The sequence below is a fragment of the Thunnus maccoyii genome, chromosome 21, assembly GCF_910596095.1.
Source record: "Thunnus maccoyii chromosome 21, fThuMac1.1, whole genome shotgun sequence".
NCBI classification, from domain to species: Eukaryota; Metazoa; Chordata; class Actinopteri; order Scombriformes; family Scombridae; genus Thunnus; species Thunnus maccoyii.
Window position 1 is genome coordinate 17,323,047 of NC_056553.1, and position 27,543 is coordinate 17,350,589.

General features: G+C 38.2%; 2 protein-coding genes and 1 long non-coding RNA gene across 7 annotated transcripts; 1 reads left to right on the top strand and 2 right to left on the bottom strand.

The window, feature by feature from the left end:
• Positions 1-16,407, top strand: LOC121887912. The gene is made up of 6 exons (XM_042399039.1): positions 1-201; positions 2,051-2,104; positions 10,890-11,024; positions 11,357-11,440; positions 11,997-12,116; positions 13,302-16,407. The coding sequence occupies exons 1-6, from the start codon at positions 1-3 to the stop codon at positions 13,428-13,430; spliced, it is 723 nt and encodes a 240-aa protein (XP_042254973.1). The 3' UTR covers positions 13,431-16,407.
• Positions 2,115-10,881, bottom strand: LOC121887913. Of its 2 annotated transcripts, none has more exons than XR_006093087.1 (3): positions 10,293-10,881; positions 3,359-7,331; positions 2,115-2,482 (listed from the first exon to the last, which is right to left on the bottom strand). It is a non-coding gene; the product is annotated as an uncharacterized LOC121887913 (long non-coding RNA). The 2 variants fall into 2 exon arrangements; XR_006093088.1 differs by lacking the exon at positions 2,115-2,482 and having other exon boundaries at positions 3,359-3,443; positions 7,212-7,331.
• Positions 15,091-27,543, bottom strand: zc2hc1a (zinc finger, C2HC-type containing 1A). Of its 4 annotated transcripts, none has more exons than XM_042399037.1 (11): positions 27,438-27,543; positions 26,427-26,500; positions 24,158-24,274; positions 23,832-23,858; positions 22,257-22,398; positions 21,736-21,878; positions 19,799-19,904; positions 19,592-19,667; positions 17,815-17,919; positions 17,104-17,244; positions 15,091-16,113 (listed from the first exon to the last, which is right to left on the bottom strand). In XM_042399037.1, the coding sequence occupies exons 1-10, from the start codon at positions 27,454-27,456 to the stop codon at positions 17,109-17,111; spliced, it is 945 nt and encodes a 314-aa protein (XP_042254971.1). In that variant the 5' UTR covers positions 27,457-27,543; the 3' UTR covers positions 15,091-16,113; positions 17,104-17,108. The 4 variants fall into 4 exon arrangements, with proteins under 4 accessions (XP_042254971.1, XP_042254970.1, XP_042254969.1 ...); XM_042399036.1 differs by having other exon boundaries at positions 17,063-17,244; XM_042399035.1 differs by having other exon boundaries at positions 15,091-17,244.

Consider the following 27,543-nt stretch of genomic DNA (forward strand, 5'->3'; position numbering starts at 1 on the left):
ATGAGAGAGAGAGAGAGAGAGAGAGAGGGAGAGAGAGAGAGAGAGAGAGAGCAGCAAAGCACTGCAGCTATGGGAAGGCAACACCACCGGAGAAGAGGCAGACAGCAGCTCTCTGACTCGCTCTCGCAATCACACACATCCGCGCCATGCACTCACGCCGCAGTTTCGCCATCATACGAGGACATGGAGCGCCATCTTCAGGTGAAAAATGGGACGAAGAGGTTGGGAGTTGCCTCATATATTTAATGGTATGACATACTGTATGTGCATATGGGGATTTCTTCTGCTTTTTTGACAGACCGCTGGGGGAGTGTCAGTGATGCTCCACCGGGAACCCTGTGAGGCATGTTGCGCCCTCCGTGTCTCAATATTCTCACGTTTCCCAATTATACAGCTGAAGAAGCGTTGCATTTCATTGTTGTGTGTTTAACACCTGCGTGTGTATGTGAAGTGCCTAAAAGTCATCAATGGCACCGATTATCTATTGGAAAACCCCCCACACGCGCACTCAAATCTACGTATTTACTCCCTGACCTTAACCATGACCACTATATACCTAACCCCAACCCTAACCTTAAGCATTCAAACCAAGCCTTAACCTTCCAATGTAATGTGGTTTACCTCACCCCCACCCATGTTGGCGTATCCCCTTCTGCAAACATACACACTCCATGGCAACCAGTCCAGATCCCTCTGGGGTTATGATGATGATAATGTCACCTGACCTGCACTCCATCTCCATCTCCAGCTCCCCAGCCCCCCCCTCCCCCCCCTCTCTCTTCATCCCTTTTCACACACACACACACACACACACACACACACACACACACACACACACACACACACACACACACACCTGGTCTCCCAAGGTCGAGGAGTGCTGAGTATTTCAGATATCGTGGTGGTACTGGCTACATCATGTGTTTTGCACAGTCGGCGCTTTCTTTCTTTCTTTCTTTTTTTCTCTCATAAGTCAAATTTGGCTTTCTTTGAGAGCACTGAAGCATCTTCATTATGTTGAGTTATGGCTGTTGGCTGTCCACAATACTGTGTCTCTACTCCACTCTGTCTCTCGCTCTCATTTTTAACTGTCTGTCCCTTGCAAGGTGATATTTTCTTTCATACATTTGTCGTTTATAAAAAAAACAAACAGTACTGATTGTTTTGTGCCATAAAATGACTTTTTGTTCTGAAATGCTTCTGAAATATTTTTGAGTTATTTTCTTTAATAAAAGCCTCCCCGGTGTGTAACTGCCACCTTTTGTCAATGCTCTATTTTCCACAACAGCTGTGGTTCAGTTTGTATTTAAATCTGAACAGTAGAAATTGCATATTTAATTACCCAAATTCAGTTTGTGTTATATAAGATATTACAGTGGTGGGATAGAGGAGATGCTGCAGAGGTAAAAAAAAAAAAAAAAAAAAAAAAAAAAAGACAATAATGAATGCAACCAGACACTGTGGATCTTTAATGTTCATTTTCATACAGATGGGAAATGTTGCAAGAGGAAGCTGGAGAATAATAAATCAGAGAGGAAGAACATGAAATTTCACAAATGTGGGTTTAAAATGAAGTATCTTTATTCAGAGGTTCACTGTGTCAGATCCACTCATATCAGACACATTTACAATCTTTTTATTCTGCTATGTTACTTGTTCCCTTTATACAGTCATGTACAACACTGGTATATACTATGTGTCAGCTATCAGCAGTGTACACTGCATCATCAAAACTGCACATACAGATATATATTTTAAAGGACAGTAAAGTGAATGAATACACACTTTCAGAAATGTCATCCCCATTAAGTGAATAACAGATGTTTCAGTGCGATTGTACAGTCATATCAAACCTGTCTCTTTTGCTAAGGAAATGATGCATTTAATAATGTAAAAGAAATTCAAGCCTTCTCGGTCAAAGGTTGACTCAGACTTGGACAAAAAATGTTTTATGAATACTTTACATCGACCTTCAGCTTGGAATATCTCACTACAACAACAAAAAAAACCCCTTCAAAATAACTCACCTTTCATTATCTCCATCTCACAGCTACGTCAGAGAGAGAGAGCTGATGTGCCTTACTCTAACAAAGACTTTACCAAGGTAAGAGAAATATACCGACTCTGTGTTGTCCACTGAACTCATAGGAAAAAAAAATTGTTTACAAGCTACTCACAAAATTAAAGCAGATTAAATGAATTGTAATGAAATATAGAAGACGCTAGGCCACGAAAAAAGCCTTGATTATAGGTGTAATATTTCATTGTAAAAGCACTCAGTAGAACAGCAGTCACTTAGAAGTTTGTGGAAGCTATTGGCCATCCGCTAATGCCAGAGTACTGCTGACACTGTTGCAAACTGGGATAGCAATCAAGAATCTCATTATCAGCCTCCATGCTTGTTTCAGTTTCATTAATTTACTGCAGCAGGTTGGTTTTGCAGTCTGCTTCCACCGCCTGTTTGAGTCGTATCTTTTCTTTTCTGTAATGCCATATCAATAAGGAATTGTTTGTGTTTGTTGTTTTCATCCTGCGCATATGGCCAAAACAGGCATATTTCACTTCATTATTCTGTCATCCCATATTGCAATAGCAATATAGCCTAAAGGAAATTTGAGAAGTAAATAATACAATCTCTCTCATATTGCAAATGAATATTGTTTGTTTATTCATTGGCTTCTCGGCCTGCTGTTTGTGGACTGGGAACAGATTTCTTACGGGTTGAGGAGAAAAGTGAAATAAGTGAGGTCAGTTTGAGTTTGATTTAATAAAAGCGGTTTTAACATAGCCAATTCATCAGTCAATCAATCAATCCAGACTTTATTTGTATAGCACTTTTTGAGGGAACACCAGAGGTAGGATACAAATGTAAAAAATCATAACAGCCAAATAAAATAATATAAAATTGAAGTGTAAAAAAAGATAATAAAATACTAAAAGAAAGGAAAAAAAGAAACAGAAAGAGATGTATTAAAATGAGTAAAGCCAGAAATGTACAGTAGGGTATTAAAAGGAAAACAAGGATAAAAATAAAATAGAGATAAAGTAATAATAATAAAATAAATTAATAAAATACTAAAAGATAGGAGATGTGTTGAAGTAAGTAAAACCAGAAATAAAAAGTAGGTTATAAAAGGAGAACAATCACAAACAAAAGTTAAATTAAATTAAATTAAAATAGAATAAAAGGACACATTAAAACATATAAATAAAGGACAGCTAAATAAATAAATAAATACATAAATATTCATGGATTTATATTTCTTATAACAAAGTATCTGTATTTAAGTCTTTTAAGTATCTTTCCACTGCTCTCTGTACATGAGAGGTGTGTGAAGGTGTGTTTGTGTGCACATACATCTTGTAGAATAACCACTAGATGGCGCCACCAGGTTGAGATATGACTTTCCACTCAGGGGCCCCGTTTCCCAAAAGCATCTCAACTGTAGAAATCAAAGAAACTGACAAAATATTATATCATGACATACATATATAAGCTCACGTCTATCCATTTTTTCCTTGTGTTTGTTATTAACAATCCTCCTCATTCCTCCTCATAACACCTGTGATGACCTACTTTAGTCAGGCATTTCTGGCTATCAAATGAACTTTATTTTCCTCCTTCATTGTCCAGTTAAAAATTCCACTACAGTAGTGTACATCCATCAACCTCTGTAACCCTGTTAGCATATTGCTTATCACTATGGAAGGGCTTTATGATTAGATACTTTCGAATATTTGCCCCATGCTGTAACAAATGAAACACAGTTGTTGTCAAGTCTGCCCCTTAAGAAACTTTTATATAAAGGATTAGTCTTTTATTAGAGTCCTTTCCCCCCTTTTAAAAACCACATTGCACAATCACTTCATTGGCATGCCTTTGATGCTTTTTTAAAAGCTCCAAATGACAACTCATGAACATGGACACTATTACCTTATGTCAATTTCTGAAAATGGAACATTATTGCAAAATGGAAAGAATGAGACTCGATAAGTTCAAATGGAAGACAGAAAAGAAACAACTTTCACTGTCAGAGTGTCCCTACACTACAAAATGAATGTTTTGGTAAAGTCCATTTTTTGGTGGAAATGTTTAGTTTAAGTGCTGTTGGTTTTCCCTGTTTCTTCGGGATATTTACCACACACATAGATTACTTTGGGAAAAACAGAGTCACGCTCAAACACATACACACACACAGAAACTTACATCTCATGTCATAACAAGTCACAGTACATTGCTGTTTTTATTTACACAAAAAACTGTGGAAAAAGATGGTGGTTCAGCTTCTGTTAAGGAAAACAAAGTCTGGTTTGGATCTTACACATGTAGAGTTTACAGAAAAAGGTCAATGCAATTTACTTTTGGCATCTGTGCTCAGTGTATTTTAACTTCTGTGAAACATACTGAGCAGCAGACGAGCCCTCAGGGAGAAATTACTGCCAATCCCCCCTCAGGGATTGGAAGCTGTGGAGGTAGACTGAGCAAGCAAAAATGCATTCAGCGTAGCAGAGTAGTGAGGGCAGTGAAGGAGTGAAAGCAAGAGAGTAACATCTTAAGACTAAAGAGCAGAATATGCAGATATTGGACAAGGGCGTACACATGACCCAGCTTATTAACGTGGAGTTTTTGTCAGTGGAAAATGTTTATTGCCAAAGATGGTGACGCATTTCTACATGGCAGCTTACAGGCATGGTTTAACTTAATGAGATGATGCTCCAACCTGCAAGGAAAACCCTATGCGATACTTTTAAAGCAGACAGCCAGGGTAAAAGATATACAATACACCCACACAAAAAGTCAAAAATATTGCATTCCAAAACCAATGGCATTAATCTGCTACTATAACAGCCTGAGTGGAGGCCTTTAAACCATTGCCACATTATCTCCAACGAAGGATGTGATATTACACAAGCTTAGTTAAATTCCTGTTTTTGGTTCGCTTTTTGAATCTACACCCCTAATGTTGGTTAAAACGTTTCCATTCATAAAATGTGTTGCAACACAGTTTATGGGAAATTGTCCCTGTAATGTAGTTTTCACTCAAGGATATTAAGCAACAACCTATTCCAGGATGTGTTTAAAAGTCACACCCTCATGTCTGCCTGTCACTGTGCAAAGCCGCATGTAGGACGTGTGCATGTGTGCATGCATGCTGCAAACAGAACTAAATTCAAATGCAAAAGTGAGAATGAACAAATGACTAAATGTCATGAGTCCTATTTGATGTCTGTTGTGTTTGTGTTAAAGCGGTAATGCATGCTCTGTTAAGAAGAAGCTATGTTATCTACTATTCATGGTTGAATGATGCTGTCAGTAGAGATAGTAAACAAAACTGTAACACTGATAAACTCCCCTCCCCACTGAAGATACTGATCATACAGAACAGAATATAAGATACTGCCAACTATTTCAATTTTTTGGAACAAATGAGACAATTTAGGATCAAGTATGGAATAACAGGTTAATGTTCAGTTTAGGCAGGCTGCTGTTTGAGTCTGAAGTCTTCAATATTGGATCTTCTTAGAAGAGCTTTCCAAATCTAAGTACGTTACAGTAAAACTTTGTAGCAAATGTGCTGAAACAAGCAGAAAAAAAACTGGTGTGGTAATATAATCATCTAATAGAGAGAAATACAGCAGAAACAAGCCTATAAAACCACAAATCGGATATGAAACAGATATGATCAGTTGCTGCATGTCTGACTTTTAACCTAGTCTTTTTTCCTTAGTAAGGAGTCTGTTGTTCTCACTGATACCTGCCAATGTTCCCACAGATTTGTTCTTTTGAAAGACCTGTTTTACATCAACAGCTGTCATCAACAGCTCCATCATCGCTGCTTTTCTTCTGATTTTTAAAAAACCCCCACAAACCAGCTCACTTTGTCCTGAGAAACTACAGGTATTTTTCAAAACCACAATCCCTAAAATGAATTAAAATCAGCCATAATACTACTAATTTTTTTTTCTTTAAAACAACATTGTGGAGAAATTTCTGTTTGCATTTGAAGCATTTTCCAGTACAGAGATCACTCTGCAGGTGACTTATGACCTGGAGCCAAAATGCAACCTGAGAGTGAGAGTGAGAGCACAGCCCTTTAAGTTGTTTTCCTCAGTCTAGAATGAAAAGGATATGAGGCACTTAACCATTACAACCCGACACAGAGAAATGTCTTGCCTGAGAAAATCTTTTTTCTTTTTTTTTTTTGCAGCAGCCAGTAAATGCCCCTTACTTACGGAATATTGACACATAGTAGACATGTATGTGCATGAAAGTTTCAAGGTGACCCATTCCTGTTTAGCCAATTTACCTATGTCACTAGATTTTGCAACTAATTTTACTTTATTTAAAAACAGAGGATATCCTAAATCTAATAACTTTTTGGGTAGATAGTAGCTACTTTCACTTGAATAGAGTCATCATCACTGTATAGTGAGTCTGCTGTCCTTCCTGCTCGCCATGTGTCTAAGTGCGTCTTGGCTGTGAGACCAGCAAGACTGGCTTTGGATAATTTTTTTAATCCTTTTTTCCTTATTGTTGGGTCTGGACTTGATTATTTTCCTGCTCTTGAAAGTATTTTGTCTAATCTTTCCACAAAAGTTCTTATACATTTTATCAATCCTGTTTATAGAAGTATAAGATAAGATTATTATGATAAATTGTTTATTAGAATACCACTATGGTAAATTAATAACTACTTTAATTAAGTGTTCAATTTTTATCGAATGTAGCGGGACGTGTTCAACAAGTTATATAATCTGTCTGTTTATGGTATCTACAAGATAGACCGAACAAACCGGAATGTATTTGTAATGAGTCAGATGCTGAGAGGTTATAATGTATAACAACCCTTTTTTAAAATCTTTTAGCACCTGTCTTTGCAAATACATTCAAATTTGGTCTATCTTGTAGGTGCCATAAACAGCGTGTTTATGAATAAGACACAAAGTACTGTATGTACAGTACAACACGTTTGGTATATGTATGACATAGTGTAGAGCACTAATTGTTCTTGCTCTGTGGCTTGATCTGTAACCTAAACATTGCTGAAAGATACATAAAATGGACGGTAACACCTGAAACAGAGGGAAAGTTAGCATAAACTCACAAATGACAAACAATGAAAGTACAGGAAATGTAACGATTGAAACACCTTTGATGCTCTGTGTATCAGTACACCTCACACATAGTTTGTGAGTGAATCACAACGCACCAGGAAATCAGAGGAATCTTGCAGCGGGACATCATCTGCGTGTTTGACTGTTGTTGTCATGGTAACTGCGGTCACTTCTGGGTCCCACGATGCAATGCTTCCCGGCACCACTGTCATAATCTGATAAATGTCTTAAATTACTATAGACTCCAACACTGTAGTGTGCACGCACGCACACACACACACACACACACACGCGCACACACACACACACACACACACACACACACACACACACACACACACACACATAACGAAATGATGTGAACTCTTCTCTATACAAATAATAATTTTGTAATGATTCCAATGCCACCATTTAACTTCCATTTAAGGACAAATGTAGTATTATCTCTATCAAATATAGACCAGAGGCTTGCAAATAATGTTGTAATATTCCTCAGAAAAAAAGCCCACACCCATAGAAACAGTTGCATACTGCTCTTGTTTACATTAATAACATCTGGTAGCAATAGGGTTTTTCCACAGCAGATGCTACTTTTAGTTGTCAATGTAGAAAAAGCACAGAAGACAGTGTAACAGCATGCACAATATCAGGATCCTGAAACTGAAGCAGCTAACTGGAATTCAGCCATCATTAATTTACACCAGTGATTTTCCTACTGGGCCAAATTGTCTGCCACGAAAAACATACAATTACACTTGGAAAATTTGAACATTTTTTTTTAATGATAACAATGTGTTGTTTTATAAAATTATTTATGTGCACAGCAGCAGTTCAAAACATGCAACGGGGGTGTGGTGTTCATGCATGTGATGTCAATAGCTGGCAGAAAAACAACATATGATGCTGATGACATGTAAGCTGGCTTTAGCACTGACAATGAGAATACCATCATCATTTGCACACTTCCTCAATATGTCAATAGAAAATGAGCAGGAAATATAACTGTAAGTTAAAATCTGTCCAATCTTTAATTTGTTTGTGTTGCAACTTTTGTGCAGATGACACGTGCTGCTTCCTCTCACCTGTTTAGAGTGGATGATTATATCTTATCTAATATTTGGAGTACTGCAGCCAAACTGCTTTTTTTCATTTAGTTCATTCAGAACTATACTCGGTGAATAGACTTATGTGAAAAACATGCTGGATTTTTTTTCAGACAGGGAAATCTGATGAACCACTTCCTCATCCTTCTTTGGCATGCAGACAGCAGAGTGCTTTCAGTTAAAAGTATAATGAGTGAGTGGCAGACTGAAGCTGTAGTGTAAATTATATGACAGACACTGAGACCTTACACACACATCCAAACTCTACGATCCACTCACTGTTTGTAAAAAGCAAATTTCAAATCTCACAATATACTCCTCCAAGAGTTAAATCTCTTATGGACATTTTGGCATGTTGCTTTGATATTTTTACAGACCAAACTATTTAAGAATGTTATCACATGATGGTCCATTGGTCACTGGCTATGATCCTAATGACCGTGTTCACGTTCCAACTGTGGCTGATGTAGTACTGCGAACATGGCCGGGTGACACGTACAGCAGGTGGACTCTACCACTTTACGTGGACAACTGACTGACAAATCTGGCCTTTATCAATCCATCTTAAGTCATTTCAAAAACATCTGTTTATCTTATCCTGCAGATTCAGGTGGATTTATGACCCTTGTCCTAAATGTCTCTGCTTGGTCAGCTAAATTGTTACATTTCACTGATCCATTTCATTGACTGCACAGTTGCTCTTGTTGCTAAATTTAATTTAATTTCATGCATAGCCTGAGCCTCTGCTATAAAGACTGTTTACCGCCATTTTATTGTTGAAATTTATTGCATTAGCTTACTGTTCTTGGCTGTTATCTTTTTATGTAAATATTTGTAGTCCTAGATTGGCAGACAAAATTATTTTAATTGATCCAAAGGACAAATTAAAGACTAAAGGTTGAAACCATGTTCCTTATGAAATAATACATATTAATCTAATGTTATTCATGTTTGGTCTTGGGAGTGGTTCATATTTCAGTGAGTAATGACCATGGGAGTCAGGTGCTTTAATGGCGTTCCTGTTCCCTTACAATTCTTACTATGCACAGTGAAAAGCAAGAGGCACTAAGTCAATCAGTGAGTGGGTGTGATAACATGCACATACCTATTTATACATACAATTTTGTAGCACCAGAAACACAGCTGTAGCTTTTGAAACTACATAGATTAATCAGATAAACTAATGACAAAGCAATTTGAGATTAAATCAGTTGCGGGAACACACGAATTGGGTAGTGAGAATGAATGAACGAACGAACGTGACAAAATAACTGTCAGTGATAAATAAGGGAAGTCTGATCTGAGGGTTCAAAGTCTAAGAGGGGCAGGGAATGACAGCAATTCACATACCTGAGGAACCATAACACTCAGTTACTGACCGCACCACTGCTATTTTTGTTAGTCCAACACCAGCAGCTGGCGTTGTGACCATGCCCGCCTGCGTGTGGTATGCGCAGGGTTTTGTAAGAAAAGAGCAGCCATGGCCAATGAATGAATGATTCAAACAATCAATCAGCCTAGAGCTTCCCACCAGCAGTTATTTCTCTTCCCATTCCACAAAACAGAAAGCACATTAAACTACAGCTTGTCTCCATCCACCACATCGTCAGCAAAATCCGCACCGTGACCGATACCGTTGACGTTTTTCACGTTAATTCATCTGACAGTAAAGTGAAACCGTGTGAGGACGGAAGTAAAATCACATGCTGTGGTTTCAGAGCTAAGTTACGCAGGACGTGGGAAAGGACTATCCTTGCGCTCAAACACCACCAGAACCCCGGGAATTAGTGAGAAGGCAACTGTCTGCGTTGGTTTCACACTGTGTAAAGCCCAGCAAACTGAGTATCTGAGCAGCAATGAAAACACACGATGAATGAAGAATGACCAATGGTGAGTACAGACAGCGCGCTGCATATAGGTGTAACTCCAATGGCCTAAGCTGGTGACGCACCGAATTAAACTGACATTAAACCCTCAAAGCTCGAGGTGACTTAAAGCCAGGTAAGTGTTAGTGCGGGGAAGACACAGCACGAAGTGTGTTAAACAGCGTACTGTGTCGTTTTCCAGACTTACCGGGAGCCGAGAACACGCGCATCTGTCCCCTTGCCTTCCCCGCCGAGAGACTGACTGATATACTGTATGTTGGAGACTAATAGGTTTTTCCAAACGGGGGGAATTCCATGTGAATAACTTCCCATCCGCCTGTCAGATGGAAACTGAAATTAATTTTGGATTTATGGGAATTATCGTCTGGTTTACAGGAATGAACTCCGCTTCAGGTTGATGCAGCCCTGAGTTAAACATACTTTGGTAAAACAAAGTTGAAGCACAGTTAAAAATATTCAATATTCAAAATGATTCTTTTAATTGCTGATGCATTAACATGTAAGCATCATTTTAATCTTGTAGCTGGTCATGGTATTTAAATTACTTTATATACTGTAGGGTATATTTACTAAAAATGTATCATATAATGCAAAATATTCATTATTCAAGCTGTCAAATAAAAAGTAACAAAGAATGGGAATGCACTAAAATGAACAAGATGTTTGGTGCCATGTGGTGTTCCTAACTGTATTAGATCCAAACTTGTTTTGGATTGGTGGACTGACCTCTCTGCATGTCTCCCTCTCTCCCTGTGTCTCTCACGCTATGGCCACAAACTCTCAGCCTCTTCTCTGCATCACTCTCCTTGCTCTTCTGCATCTACCTCATTCTCTATCCCTGTGTTGTCCCGGCCAAAAGTCTCTTACAGAAATCAAAAGCGATTACAATCCAGTGGTGCAAACTGAACTCGACAACGCAGTAAGTAAGACGCCAATGCTTTTGATCTATTGTACTGTGTATTCTTTATATTTACCACTCTGCACTCATGGGTAATAAGACTTTGATTGTCATTCTACAAGAAACAAGCTTTATAGCTAAGCTCAAGGGATCAATCCCATTTAAAATAGAATAAATACATACTACTCTTTGAGCACAGAGTAGATTAGCCGTGTAACATGACTCAATTCTTTAGTGATGAATCACAGAAGATTAGACAGAGATACCACAAAGAGAAGCAGACAAGTTAGAGCAGCACTTTAGAAGTCTTCAGTTGTATTACTAACATTTACCACTACCATGTTTTCATCCAGAAGAAAGAAAGTATCGCATCCTTGCCGGAAAACCAAACCTGCGAAGAACTGAAACACAAGCGTAGCTGTAGCTCAGACAACACAGTGAGTATTATTATTCTGTAGTTGTCAGCTAAAATGATGATGTTACAGTTGGCTTTTACTCATTAGTTGTTGTTTTTTTTTTTGCTGTTTAATCTTCTACATTTTATTTAGTTATTTGCTTGGTGTATGATTTATTTTTTGTGATATCAAAATAAACACTGACTGACCAGAAAAATAGAGACCCTGCTCTTCATTTGCAGATGGTCAGTGCACATATAGCTGTGTGCGACAGTAACATAGTACAAGAAATGTTGATGAACGTTTAATGGTAAAATAACATTAATGACCAGACTACCAGGAAACCAGATATCACTCTCATTCAAAACTTTATGATGAACTTGCTTATAGCAGCACCCCTGGACCAACCTTTGACCAATTTATGCATTGCATAAACACTGATTTACCACATTCATTTACTGTATAATTGTCACGATGCATGGAAGCTCCTGTCTAGGCCAAAGGTGTGTGCTACTCAAAGTGGATCTAATTTTTTGTGGTCACTCAGTGTGTAATTTATTTATATGTTGCAAAGGATTCATATACCTCTGTTCTGCAGGATGTTGTGAGAACCTTGCACAGTTTAACCTGCACAATGAGGAATCAAGGGCTTTCCTACACAAAGCAGCTGGCCACATCTGTCCTGAACTCAATAAATTGCCCTTGTCCTGTGAAACCGGTAAGTCTTAACACATTAATAGGTACTGTGTAATCATTGGTCGGCTATGATGGGCCAGTACAGTCTGTGCTGACAAAAAATTGTCAAATCATTACTTTGTGTCTCTTACACATGACTGGTACTGTAGATGTGCATTCTCTATGAATGCAGTAGTTGTCAGAATATTGTATTTCATGACAAAACTTTGGAAGGGTCAGCAGCAGAGTGACCACACCTTAAGAAATAATTCTTTCAGTTCCCCTGCATGAAATCATGGAGAAAAACTGGGGAATGTCTGCCACATAGTGGATGACTCACTTCAAGGTTACATAGCTGGTCAGCTGTGTGAGAGTATCTGGACATGATCCAGAAATAGGCATGGGAAAGAAATGTTGACTAGAAAAAGTATTTGGGGGGTTATTTGGTTGCATTTACAGAAATATCTGGACCTTTCACCGAAATTCAGAACTGTTTTTAATCTTCACCTATTGTATGTTTTGTTAGTTAAATAAGTTGCAATACAATAAAACCCAGAATGTCAGAATGTCAGAATGTTACTATTATATTCAAAGAATTCTGATATTCACCTGTACTTCATTTTGATGAATCAGTGGAGGACAAAAACCAAATGTGATGATTCAGGCTCATAGTTTCAATCTGAGTCATAGGGCAGAACAAACAAGAGCCTCAGGCCTCACCAGACAAGCACATGTTTAACAAGTCTAGGTCAAAACCTAGTATATGGCTGAACCATGTATGATATGCTAGAGGACTTTTAAATTTGAAACAACAGATACAGGAAGTGAGCAAAACTCAGCTGACCAATGGTGTAACTTCATCACTCAGTCGTGAAAGTCTGTCCCTGACTGACTGAGTGTTTATAGGGCTGGCCCCTGTGGTCCAGCCAAAAACTGCTTTTACTGTAAAATGGTTGTTTTAAACTTTTTAAGGCTCTTTTGATCGACAGTATTCCGTGTTTGCTGTTGACAGATATCAAACTCTTTATTTGGATTTGGAGTGAGCACTGTTTGAGTTTTTTGATATGGTATTAATATACGTCCACAATGTGTATAATGCTGTGATAGAGCACATAAATAAAAGACACCTTTGAGTTTACCACTATACCTGACTGAAGTTCATGAAATCAATCGTTATGTATAAACTCTACTGATTAGCAGTGTTTGTTTGTTGAATTCTATTGACTAGACTAAAGATCCCGACGTGATGTCCAAGAGGAGGAGGACAGCAACAAGGAGGAGACATTGCAAAGCTAAGAAAATCCTGTCTGCCATGACTGAATGCTACCAGATACTGAATACTATGTTGGACACCTGAGACCAAACTCCAGTATACTGTGAAGCAAAAAAAAACTCAACGTCCTGCTAGTTCTTCTGTACTATGCGGTCGTTCATTGGATTACCAAAAAAGGAAGCTTTCCCTTTATTTAAGCTGTCCTGTCAAGTAGACCCTCATATCTCTCTTGCAGTTGTTTTGGGTATTTAATGACTACTGACTCCTAAAATAAGTTTCCAAGCTACACTTAATCCAGCTATTAAGCCAACTGGGGGGAAAAAAAAGTTCCAAGGCCGTCCAACACATTGGGTTCTCACACATGGTGCTTAGAACCAACCATGTGCTGCATGTACCAGTAACTAGCATGAATACACAAGAATGTCTTACGGACTCCATAAAAGGCGCATGACGCATGAAGCTCTTAGATGGCAGAAAGTGTGTTTAAAAGGGAAACTAGTTCGTAAGATTATTTCAAAGGTTCCTGTGTGCAGCTAAAAATGACTTTTTAAAGCAATCCGATTGTAAAGAATATGCTCTGACATTTACTTGCACTTAGCGATGACTGCTCAAGCATGACCAGGAAATATTAAGGTGCTCAGATACAGTTTTGCTTTCACTTCGGGTTAGAATGACTAGTCCTGGCACATCTTTGTTATCTTAAGCTCCTCTGGGGTTTCTTTTTGTCTGGGGAGTTGTTTTAGGATCTGTGTCAAGTCACTGGCACTCTCCTTAAAATGACACTGTAGATTAATCATTGAGCATGATTGATATTTTAAAAGCGCATTTTGCCATAGATGGCTGAGTTCAGCACACAGATCTGACTCTATTCTGGGATACGTCTTACAAACTTTCCTGTCATATTCACTTGGTGCTTTGATTAATGGTTATCTGTCTAATTGGAAACAAAACGTTATCAGTAGTGTACTGTGGCTTGGGAGGTCAAAATGCTCTGCTGCCTCTCGGAACGTTCTCACACTTCATACAACACACAATCAATCAACTCATTGTATAACAAGGCAAGGATTTCCCTTCATTTCCCACACCCTGAATACAGCCTGACCACACACACGTATCCCCTACGCTTCTTATCTTTACAGCTGGAGCTGTTGAAGTATAACAGAACTCACAGAGTTGTAACCATGATGAATAATACTAATACATTTGAGTTGTATTTTTAATTTGGCAGGGGAGACAGGGACACTGATCCAACAAATACAATGCTTCTCAAAACACTATTAAACATTTCAGTAAATTTCCTTCACCATTCTGTTAGTATTCTGCCTCCCAGAGTTGTATTACATCATTTTTTAATATTTTATTTTTCAATTTGTGTGCCAGAAATGCAAAAAAGTAAAAAAACAGAAACATTTAAGTGCTCAGCCTTTGCCCCTAGTTTCGGCAGTCAGTTTTAGAGCAGCAGCTGTTTTCTCTTCCTGTCAGGGAGTATGCATAACAAGCCATGTAGCTACTCTCTGTCTGTGAAATGTATATTTGTTTTTAATGCATGAAGCAACTAATATTGTATATGACCTGGCATATGTATTCCAAATATATTTATATATAAACCACTATACACAGTAAAGGCTTACTGTATGTGTTACTTTGTACTTACAGTATTACTCTTACTGACCCTACATTACAACACACTAATTTTTTCTACTTCCTCTCTCTTCAACAGACACTCTCACAATTTCATCACAGCTGTCTTGATAAAAGTTTATTGATGGTGGATATACATCGTATTAAGTGCACAACTGTATCCAGGCGAACAATCTTTGTAATCAATATGGGAGAACACGCATGTCCGGTCTGTTTTAAACATTTCCTGTCATGTGACATCAAGATAGTTTGCTTCTGGGAACAACAATTTATCAAAGATTATCATACTTAATCATAGTTAAGAGTGATAAAGTTTATTAACCATAAAAGTCGTATCTATGCTTATCATTCCTACGAATGTATTGACTCATAAATAGTGTCTGTTACGTCAAGCAGAGAGATCAACCCCTTGCTGGATGAATGTGATAATATCTGTGCACTACTGTATATTTGATGTTTGGGGAAAAATGTCATCAATACCAGCATATCATGTAAGGGCAACTATTTGTAGTACAGACTGAAAGTCTACTGCAAGCCAGGAAACGTATACTGACTTTATCGTATGAAATTCGTAGAAGCCAAATATTTGACAAAATCTGTGGGCATAAAGACATATGCCTATAATCCTCTGAATGGGGCCACAGAAAACATATTTAATACATCTTAATTCACAAAACTTCCGTGCAGTAGATACCGAATTACACCCATTCAGAGCATTTAAAATGACTGTAGTGTTACTGCACTATTTACCCTAAATACCTTAATGCACTGAATACTGACTTAATAGAAACATTGCATTTAGGTTTCAAACAAATCCAAATAAAAACACATTTTAATTCTGTAGAACATTAACAAAAACGATGCAGTCATTTTTCATTCAGTAAAAATGAAAGGGAATAAGAAAATAAATACCTAATTTCATTGTATGAAATGAGAGGGAATAAAAGGGTAAATGCTACATTTGTTGAGAAACATCAGGCCTACAACAGTAACATGACGGGAGATGGAAACAACCTTTGCCTGTAAAGTGACCTTAAAGGGAGTGCTGACCTTTGACAGTTTGTTCATTTTTGTACTGGTCCCTGTCAATACAAGGCGATATCTTCCCAAAATTCCAAAACATTTCCTTTAAAAAAAAAACAGGAAAAAAAACACATTGTTTTCTTCAGTAGTCAATCATATTGCACATCAATAGGAACATATTCTGTTTGTGAGGAAGCAGAGGCAGATGGGACTAAGTAATGCAGTTCAGACCACGGTTGACTGGGGCTCAAGATACAGGGGCAATCACACCCACCTCTAACGACTCACCCAACACTATTAATTAACCTCCTTTTTTCGCATTTTACAATCCACCTCCTTGCTTTTATCTACTCTTACTTCTCTGTCCTCTATTCTCTTCTTAGGATGCACCAATAGCTCTCAGTTGCTGATACCGACTCTGCTCTATATAACTGATGACCAGTGACAATAAAATTTCGTTTTTTAAGACCTCCTTACTTAGGATCCAATGACTGAAAGAATAATTATCAATTAATTAATTCAATGAACGAATTAATAATTTTCTTCATTACAAATGAATCCCTATAACCTCTAGTTTCACAGCAGTAATGGTCATGTGCAACAGCAGGGATGTTGTGGACGAAATCGGTGGTAAGAGGTAAGGTAATTAAAAATAATGAACTGCATGAGTTGTGCCTGTTTCAGCCATCAGCCACCTTCTGATATGAACTTCATCGCAGTTTCACAGAACTTTATTCAAGATCACCACTGAGATCCATCAGCCTCAAAACAAACAAAAAAAATCTGAGTAACTAAATGCAGCATTTATGATAAACTATGGCTATTGTGTTGTGTCATTAAAGGGGCAGGTAATAGTACTCACCAATGGTAACCCTTAGCCTTAATATGAAGACTGAACAACAATTAGAAACAAAACAGAGAACTGTAAGGTTGTTGATCAATATCATCACTTTACTGCCGTGAAACTAGACCGAAGTGTGAAAATACAGACGGATATGAATTTTAAATTTCTTATAAGCTTTGGTGAAACCCTCTGATGCTATTCTGCGTACCTGTCCATCCCTACTTTCCTCTACTTTCTCCTTCTTCTGACCTCCATCAGATACACATCCTCCTGATCCCACACTCGCAGCAGAATTTGGCAGATTCAACGGGGTACTTGGTCCCACAAGCGTGACAGAACTTGCTCTTCATTCCACCATTGCCGACTTCGTTCTCACCATCGACTTCATTCCTGAGAAATTGAACAAAGACAGCAGAGCAGCAAAGTTAGAAACAATAATTTTAACAGATTTCTAGAGGTTTTAATAATGTAAAGATTTTAAGATGCTCTTGAATAACTTACAAAAGTATTATGAATATCATTTGAATCAATGTCGAGGTACACTGTGTTGTGATACAACACACAAAAAAATAACTTCAAATCCCTTTAAGCAAATGAAGTAAATAGTTAAGTGTTGTTGATTTTGTTCAAGACACCATTCTGCTAGAATATGCACATGAGAATCAGTCATAACTAATCAAATCTGAAAAACTTTATTTAAATTTAACAGCATCTGCAAGTCAAAGTAGAGCCGTATTTTGTGAAATTAAGCATGCATTCTTACCAGAGTGTGTGCATATAAACAAGTTAATGAATGGTAACAGAACGGACTCTGCATCTATATGTACAGCTGCAATACACCACCAAACCACAAGAGGTCAGCGTAGTTTAGAAAGACTGTATGGTGGATGTATTCTTGTACTTTTTTATTCATTCTCGCACAACTTTCTTCTGACCAAATGTCTTCACGAGTTGGCTTACCTAGCTATGTAGTTGTCTACTTTCTTCTTGTTGAGTCCTAGTCCAGACTGAGTGTTCCTCCCATAGCTGTAGCCAGAGCTCGCTGCTCGGGTCTTACTTCCCACCCTAACAGAACAGAGAAAAACAAAAGAGAAGAGAGACAAGGTTGTGTCAAATGAAAACCACCTGAGAGGTTGGGTTTGCACAGTAGGATCAGATGTGTGAAAGTGCAGTGTTCAAGTTCAAAACATGCATTTGAGCTGCTACTGACCTGCAATAAGAGCAATTACAATGTATATTTAATGTGACCTATTATACTTATGAGGCCATCAGTGAATCAGTGTTGATAATATCTTATATCAACATAGTTGTCCATGAAGGATACTGTAGTTAGCAAAGAGCACAAAATAGCTTTGGATAATACATGAATATACATTTTCTTCACATAAGATTGGGTTAGTCTCACTATGAAGTCTTGAGATCACGGTGAAGAAATGTAATCTTTCCGCAATAACATGAATATGTACCAAACTCAGAATTTCAAGTTAACACAAACACAACAAACGCTTGGAGACATGATTGTACACAGTAAAATGTAAAAGGTTACGACACAGCCATCAATATACTGTAATCAAGTGAAGAATAAAGCCTTTCACTTGTCCGTTACCCCCTTTCCACCAACTGGAACCTAGTGCTGGTTATGGGCTAATGTTGGTGCCAGTTCGCAGTTGGTTCAACTAGCGAACCTTTTCCACGGGTTCAACCAGCTTGTTTTTCCACGAGCTTGAGAGCCAAGTTGTTACGCAACTGTACACGCCTCAGGTTTCCTAGCAATGCTAATGCCAACTTCAAACACTGGTTGCCACCCGCCATAAAGCAGAAGAAGAACTCAAGCACAACAACAATGGCTGACTACATCACAGCTTTACTTTCTCTCGTTTATACTGCTTACTGCCTACTAAATGAATGATTAAGTATGCCATTACCAGCAGATTGACCACACTGAAGTATACTCAAGCAAGACTTGACTGTATCACATGACTGACAGCTGTCTCACCCGGTGTTACACTGTATTTGGTGACCATCATATTCTGTGACCTGTAGTGTTGGAAGAAGTACTCAGATCCCTTACTTCAGTAAAAGTATAGAAGTATTACCAGTTAAATTTACTTAATGTACTAAAGTAAATGTACTAATTTTGCAGAAAATTGGGCTGTGACTGATATATTAAAATGCTGCTTATGCATTGTCTCATCGGTATTAATGATGTACTTTGTTAAATTTATTGAATATATCAGATACTTTTACTTAAGTAGCTAAAGGATCTGAGTACTTCTTCCAACACTGCAGGTCACAGAATCTGATGGGTCACCAAATACGGTGTAACACTGGCCAGCAGCCCCTTCACATCTCTGACAAACATTGCAGCAAATTTCCAAACATGTTATTTGGATAAACTGACCACATATTGGGAATCTACATGGTTACTTTCTCGCTTGAAAAAATATTAAAACTTAATAAAGTGACATATTAACAGCTTTTAGCCTGGCTGGACGCAATGCATTTTGGTTTGGTTGGTCATGATAATCCTGCCCCCAGCCCCTGATGTAAGCGGTTCTTTTTTCTAGACCAGCAAAGTGTAGAAACTGCTCTGGAACCAGTTTCCTGGCCAAGAGCTGGTTCTTTGGCTGTCGAAATGCAAGAACTGGTTGGAAATTAGGCCAAACTGGCCCTCGAATTGCCTCGGTCAAAAAGGGGTATGTGTGGCTGTGTGTGTTGTACATGTGTGTGCACTGACCCTGATGGAGGGCTTGTGAGGCCGGAGGGATTACTCCTCAATGAACCTGCAGAGGAGATCTTACTAGAAGGGATTCCTTGAAAGGGAGAGAAAAAATAATGAGAGAAAGACAAGGCAATATTTGTGTTACTGTAGTCAATGTAATAACCTTAATCTAGCAAAAGAGAAACGTGTGAAAGTCTATGATCACCACAGCTACGCTCTTACCGGTGGACTGTCCAGAGCCTGACCTCTGAGGTAAACGGGAGGAGGCTGAAGGGATGGTTGACACAGCAGGAGGGTTGGCCTTCTTTACAGAAGCAGGAGGCTTGTACTGAAGAAAGAGAGAGGCAATGGTAAAAAACAAGGGGTGTAATGAGTACATAATACAAAACATGAGCTATGGATGTCATGGGCTTGAGAGCACTAAAAGACTTTCTCTCATTGCAGACACAGAAACGAGACAGTAAGTACACAGGAAGTCATACAGTATATAGTACTACAGCTTTCTTGATCAAGAAAGGATTTCAGAAATACACCTCGTAACATTGATGTGATGGCAGTTTACCACGGTTGTTCTCACATCTGAATGAGTAAGTAACTCACATAAAAGTCACAACAGCAATCTTACTGGGTCAGATCTAGAAACACCTTCAACTTGGGCACAACTCTGATTTGAATGCTGTGAGACTACGATGAAGGTTGTAGCAGCACAAGGTGCCCAGAAAGAGATTAAATGCACCTTGCTCCGCCTACTAACACCACTATTATTTATTTATGATCTCCGTTATCAGCACAAACACAATAAAATCAGTTTTATAAACTAGTCTGCTAAAGAGACAATTTTAAATTGTTGAGGAGCCTATAAAAACAATTTTTCCCCTTGCAGTCCAACCAAAGCAGAAGAAGCTAAAAAATCCTTGTAAAACCATATTAATAATTTGACCGGCACCCCCTCTCTTTATTTTCAGTTTTCATTCATATGAACTGTTGAATAAATGACTATTCAGCAAAATGCTTTACATACAGCATGTGAGCAAACAGAAAATTAAGTGAGTTGCAACATAGCACCCTGATGTTAACCCTTAGTATCTTTACAGAAACAGGAAGCAAATTTTGCTATCTTACAACTTCAATGATAAAATTGAGGATTTAACGTATCAAGTTTTAAAATCCATCAGCAATGCAGCCTGAGAGAGAACAGGAAACACTTTTCTTCCTTGTTATCATAACTTTTCTAACTCACCACCCCCTCTCTAGTGCACTAGAAGGCCAATTACTGCATGAGTATAGTCTCTTTCTGTAAATGTCTGCTTAAAGCTGTAATGCCGTCTGAAAAGGGCTCATAACTGCAGTCACATCATACCCTGTGGTGTGGTTGTGCCTCTGTGTGAAAGCTAGATATGACATGAGAAACCTTCAGATATGACTATATGTGCGAGGGTTTTGGCTTTACAAACAGGTATTATATCAGGATTCATTGCAAATAAAATTTACTCCACCATGACACATCAGGAAACCTAACTGACAAAACTGGTCAACAGCCAAGGTTTATTTATTTATGATGATAAAAATCATGAATTGTTTGGACCCTGTTGTTTTTATTGGCTGCCAAGTTAACGCCCCAGTCATGTGCTTAGCTGTTGCTAAGTGACTGGTAATTCTACACCTGCTGCAAAGTGGGTGTCTCGCCACGGTAATAACAGATGAGAAATTGTTATGGAATTACAAACAACACTTCTTAATTACAAAGAATTGGCAATAATGTAGAAATGAGAACTGCCCGGCCGAGTATTTGGGAGAGAATGGCTTTGTGCAGCTTTCCATACGTACACTCATATTATGCTTGTTAGTAAACAAAGCTGTTTTTTTACCACAAAAAGAAAGATATAAGCAGCAACTTACCTATGCATGCATTTAAAGTAAATGCACACATAGGTATAAATAAAATTTGCAGTGCATGTGTAAAAATTCTGTTTAACATACAACCAGATTCACAATGTAAATGAATGCTGTATGTTTCAGTATATAGGTGCACTTTCACCCTCCAAATCTAGAAAATTTGATAGACTCAAAGACATCATATCAAGTAAAATAAACCCAAAAAACACAAAACCAACTGTCTGTGTGCACATACACTGCGCGGTACAATCTGTGCATAATACCTGTGTGCGTGCAGGAGGTTTCTTGGTATCTCCTATCTTGCTCTTGTTCGGCATACGGGCGGCCTGTTCCTGGCAGAACTTAATATGTCTGTCAGCGGCACTCTGGTTGAACCTCCGCTGACAGTAAGGACACTGGATATAGTCTAAAAACAAACCAGGTAGTAAGAGAACATACCAGTAGCTTTATCTGGTACATCTGGTACAATAAGATAAATCCTGTTTTAAGAGACGATTACTTTTGCTTGGTGGACATAAACATGACTCAAAATGAACAATGATGTTGCTTCATATTTACTGGATGTGGAAATAACACAAGTTTGCTATAAAAACCTTATAAGGCGATGGAATGTCAGTGTTGTGTTAACAGATTATTCACTTGGCTCCAAGAGGCTCTAAATGATTACTAAATGCTGTTTTAAGTTATTTTCCTCTTAAGATATAGAAATGTGTCTGTCTTTGTTCAACTTTTTTGTTAAGTTTGTTTCTTGGTTAAAGCCACTCACTACAGAGATGCACGTTACCTGGGTCGTAAGTAGGAGGAGGAGGTGGGGGTAAAGGTCCCCCATCCTTCATGACCTGAGTGAGGGCCTTAGCAGCTCGGATGGTGTTGATGAAGTCCTCATGTTTCTTGCGCCAGTTGGACGGCTTCTTAGGGGGCTCTGCCTGGCAGGAGGCAGCACAGAGGAGACGCTCTGTCACACCAGGCCTGTTTGTACCACGACCTCAGACAGCTACTGATGGTGTCGCGGTAAACCTCATTACTTTCATTCTGATGTGCTGTCGCGACTTGAACTGAATGTGTCATCATTATTGGTGAGCTGACTGATAACCGCATGGCTTGAAAAGAAGGTCAACTTCCTCTCTCTTCTAATATCTCTAGTTACTCTCCACTTAAACAAACAAATAATAAAATGTTATTGGGTCACCAGGAAGCCCGTTGCTATCTGCAATGTTTTCCTGACTAAGCTATTGCTATTCCATACTTACTAAAATCTTTCTCAACTCCCTTCAGTTTAGGCCTGAAAATCCCTGCCATTACAGCCTGGCTTTTACTGAATGCTGAATTTTGTTTTTGGTAGTCAGGGATCAGCTGACCACCATGCCTTTCATTCTCACCACTAATGAATTTTGTTATTTTCTGTGTCAGGGCTGAATAGACAAACAAACAAACAAACAAAAAAAAATCACACAGTCTATTTTCTTTCCATAGTGGCAATCTGAGTCCAGTCTAAAGCTAATGACTTCTGACAGAAGTAGTTCACTGTCCTCTGAGCTACCCTTTGTGGCAACATGACAGCCCCACTGACTTCCTACTTCCTCCTAGGATTACAGCTCTCAGATTCATTAAGTGCATTTGTCTCACAAACACTGAGAACTGATTCTCGTTTATTCTCTCTAACCACGCTCTATTCACAGTATATCCCTCATACAAGAACTTCATTTGACTGCCTCATTCATAATTTTACATTCTGACAACTTAATGAGTCATTCTGGACTTCCCAATTCCAGCACCAACAATTTAATAGAGAGACAATCATATACCAACTAGAGGCATGTGCTGTTCATGCCACAAAAAGAGAGTATTGTTATTTCAGCATTGAGAGGATGACGCGAGTGTGCAGCACTTAATTGAGGCCAGGACAGCAGAAAAACAATCAGCTAGTTATTGAAGTGACCTTCAGTGCCTTATGAAGGAAGTGCTATAAACTAAGCTCTGTTGGTTTAAGGTGGTTTGTCATATAGTAATATGAGTTTATGATAGGTTCAAAGGATGTTGTGCAGCCAGAAAAGATAGAATTAAGACGTCAATAGTTAAAGAAAAGAAAATGAAAACATAAGGGGATACATTTGATCACAGTCAGTTGTAGATTGTGGGTAGGAAAGGAAAACACAGATTGTGTTTTTTAAACCATTAACACCAGTATAGTAGAGTAGACACGCCCTCAGACTATTCAAGACAATTATAAAAAGAAAGAAAATCAGAAAAGCAAGTCACAGTGAATGAAAGCCTCCTCGGTTTCAGCAGATTATCTGTGCCACTAAAAATCATCTAAACAGAAAAAATGGACAAATTAAAAAAAGACGAATCAACTTACTTTCTCAGAAGAAGATGAACTTTGTGACTGAAATACAATTGAAAGTGGTTTACATTTGAAGATAATCTACAACCTCCTGACTTGTGATATCAATATCGAAACTAGAACTGCCCAAAACATGACTCTTGGTCTTGTCCGGTAAGTATTTATAGTGAATGTATGAATGAATGAATAACCTCAGGTTAAAGATACAATGAAAATAGATAAACATTACCCAAGTTTTTTGACTGGAGTGTACAACATTTAACAGTTTCTTTTTCTTGGTAATTTTCAAAACATACTTTGGGTTTGGTTGGATTTCCATCCCATCTCAGGTGCGGCCTTACCTTTGGTTTGATGGGTTTGAGTACAGGGATGTCTGTGCCTTCAGCTCTCTGTCTACTGGAGTCAAAAACCTTCCTCCTTTTAGCTGCTGACTTTTGGCAGATTTTAGCATGCTTCTCCTGTAGAGAGGAAAAACCATGAACAATAACCAAACCAAATCAAATGTGCCATATTTGGAGATTTGTGTGTATACAAGCTGTCATTTTCTTACTCTGACACTTCTTTGTTTGAAGAAGAGAGACAGCGAGACTAACATAATTTCGTGACAACTGCTAAGTAAATAAAAGCAAACACAACTCTTCTTTCAAATAAAATCTTATTAACAAAGATGCTTGCGTAACATTAATAACACCAGGCAAAATATCAGGAAAAAGTGAACAATGTCAATCCCAAAGCCCAAAACGCCGTCTTCAAATGGCTAACAAAACCTTTCCAAAACTTAATCCGACAAATTTAATTTGTGATATTTTCATTATTGTTTATTCTTTATCATGTCAAGTATTAGAATAACGTGTGGTCTGAAAATGTCAGAAACATAAGAAAAATAAGAAACTTAACACAAGATGACATCTTTAGTTGTCTTGTTTTGCCAGAAGAACGGTCCAAACCCCAAAGATATTTGGTTTACTCTCACAGAATAAAAACAGATTTTCACACATTTGTGTATGCTGGAACCAGAGAATTTTAGCATTGTTTCTTAAAAAAAGGGCTAAAAACTATTTATCAATGACCAATACTGATTGATTGACTAATAGTTACAGCTCTAGTTGCATTCAGTTGTTCCAAACCTTCTCAACTTCTAATGTAGACATGTGTAGGGATGGGAAAATATAAGGTGGATAAAAACACTCAAGGTATTTTAATCGTGGTGAATTTTCATTATCAGGATAATCGTGAATATCCTCACATGAGTGACATGAAAAAGCTGTGTAGCTCACTAGTACAGTCCTATTGATTTCCTGATTTAATTTGAATTGCCATTTGCCACAAGGGGGAGCCCACATCTTTCCAGTCATTTGTCACCATGGCTGATGGCTTGTAATGTGAATGCTTGGATATCATGTTGATAGCTGATTTTTAATGGATTAATGGATTTTTTTCTCTCATTGTGATTACCTGCTGGGTGTTGGCAAGATTCTGAATCTATCCTTGTTTGTTTTTCACTAAAGAGGATGTTCACAAAAAAAAGATATGTGTCCTATGATGTAATATAAATATTTGTTTCTCAACAAAATGTTAAGTAAAGTGATTCCAGTATGTTTAATGCCATTTTAAGCATATTTTGATGATTATCAGGATAGTATTATTAATCCCAATTATTTTGGCTAAAATAATTGTGACATGAAATTTTCATATTGTCCCATGCCTAGACATGTGCGCACATCCCTGGAAAAATACACACATACTGTACCTACAATAATGCACTAATGCACCATGCTTTAATGTAGCCATCATCCACTAATGATGCCTGTATGAGTGCTTGTGTCCATTTTCTCTACTGGGAAACAATACATTCCTTTAACTTATTGAAATCATTTCAAGCCTTCATGTGCTGCAACTGTAGTCTATATTATGTTTAAGTCATGTTGGGTAAAGTGATGATAGCAGCAAATAGATTGGTGGTAATAAAAATATGCACATAATAATCTTACACAGAAATAAGTGTTTTAAGGCCATTTATTCTTCTTTAAATCTCACTGTGAAAGGGGGCCCCTTAGAATGGTTTAATCTGAACACATACTGCATTTGTGTTTTAGTTAGATGCCTTGGTAACAAATTCCATTACATAGCAACTATGATCTACAATCTGCTCTACTAGATTTAGATCTTACAACAATACATTTTAGCACAGCAGCAGGTTCTCAATCTGTGACTCAATCATAAAGCCAAAAATCTTTAAACTTTTGTTATACCACATAGTTTTACTGCAATGATTCTCACCTTCCCTACAAAGAGCTCTTCACAGAGCCCTACTGGCTATTTGGAGCGTGGCCAATGACACACTATCGACCAAACAGCTGATATCCTGTCAGCTGATAATTACTGTGGAAAATATTGTTAACACAGTGAGTTTTGGTCTTGGTACATGCTCAACACAATAAAACTTCTCTTTTTTTTAAAATCACACATGAATAACCATAAATTCTCACATTTTGGCTGAATTAGACCTACTGCACCATTATTAACATTTGTCTGCTGCCTAGTCTTCTGACTATTACACTGTATGACTTATCTGTATTCAAGTGGTGATGAAGGAGTGCTTATTTTTACCAAGACTTTAGGATTGAAGGATCTTTTACAGGTGTTACATTGAACCAGATCCCCAGCAGGAGGAGCTTCGCCGTCTGTAAGGATAAGAGATTACATTTTGAGTGTAGTGAAGGAGGTTACATGTCATGAAGAACAAAAATGGTCCACAGATGTCACCATTTGTCATGCTGCTTAAAATAAGTGAAACCACAGACCCGCATCTGATAAGACATTTGCTTTGAGATTTTTTATTACAGAAAGTGTAGGGAACATATGACCAAAATAGTCACACATTCTGTCATTGTGTTACATGTGAATGGAATTACAGTGAAAATAAATTATTCCTCGTTTTGCTGGAACCCCCTCAAGGACCCCTGGGGGTCCTCGGACCCCACTTTGAGAACCACTGGCTTAAACAATCATATGTGAAAGGACACTGAGTTTGTTATGACACAGCCATGATATGATACATGGTAAATGGCCACCTTGTTCTCATAAATTCTATTTTAGGTAGTGATGTTGGTACAATAGTCCAACCACAATGTACACGAATTGCTTCCTTTGATTAATTTTACAGGGTCTCCACCAATAATCTCAAAATGGCCAGACGTGGTGACACCGAAGCTAACGTTACAACATAAAAACCGTCGTACTAACACTTGAGTCGTGTGTTTATAACGGTAGCTACCATTCAATACAATCACTTTCTGACTGTGCCTTGCTACACAATGGTTTAATTCAGTTCACGGTTGAATAGTTAGCAGCATAATAGCACTAGATAGCTCCTACAGCTAATGTGGGGAACACACCCAGTCACAGACACAGCCAGCAGCTAGCTTCATCTTTGGCCCTAACGTTACCTAGCATTACTTGGGCTAAATCCCAAAACAAAAAGGAGGTCGCTGGTAAAAACTGGCCAGCTGAAGCAGCAGGGAATCCCAAAATTGGAAGGTTTCAAACGGAAAGGTTGTGGGCACGGCTTTTCCATGAAACTGCTAAAAAAAGAGACACCTGCACCGGAAAATCACTCACCTTCAAATTCTTCCATCATTAGGTTATCCCTTGTCTGATGCTGCTGCTGTTACAAACGACCAGAAAACAGCCAGAGGAAGTGAGAGCGTTCCCTCCTCCCACTTCC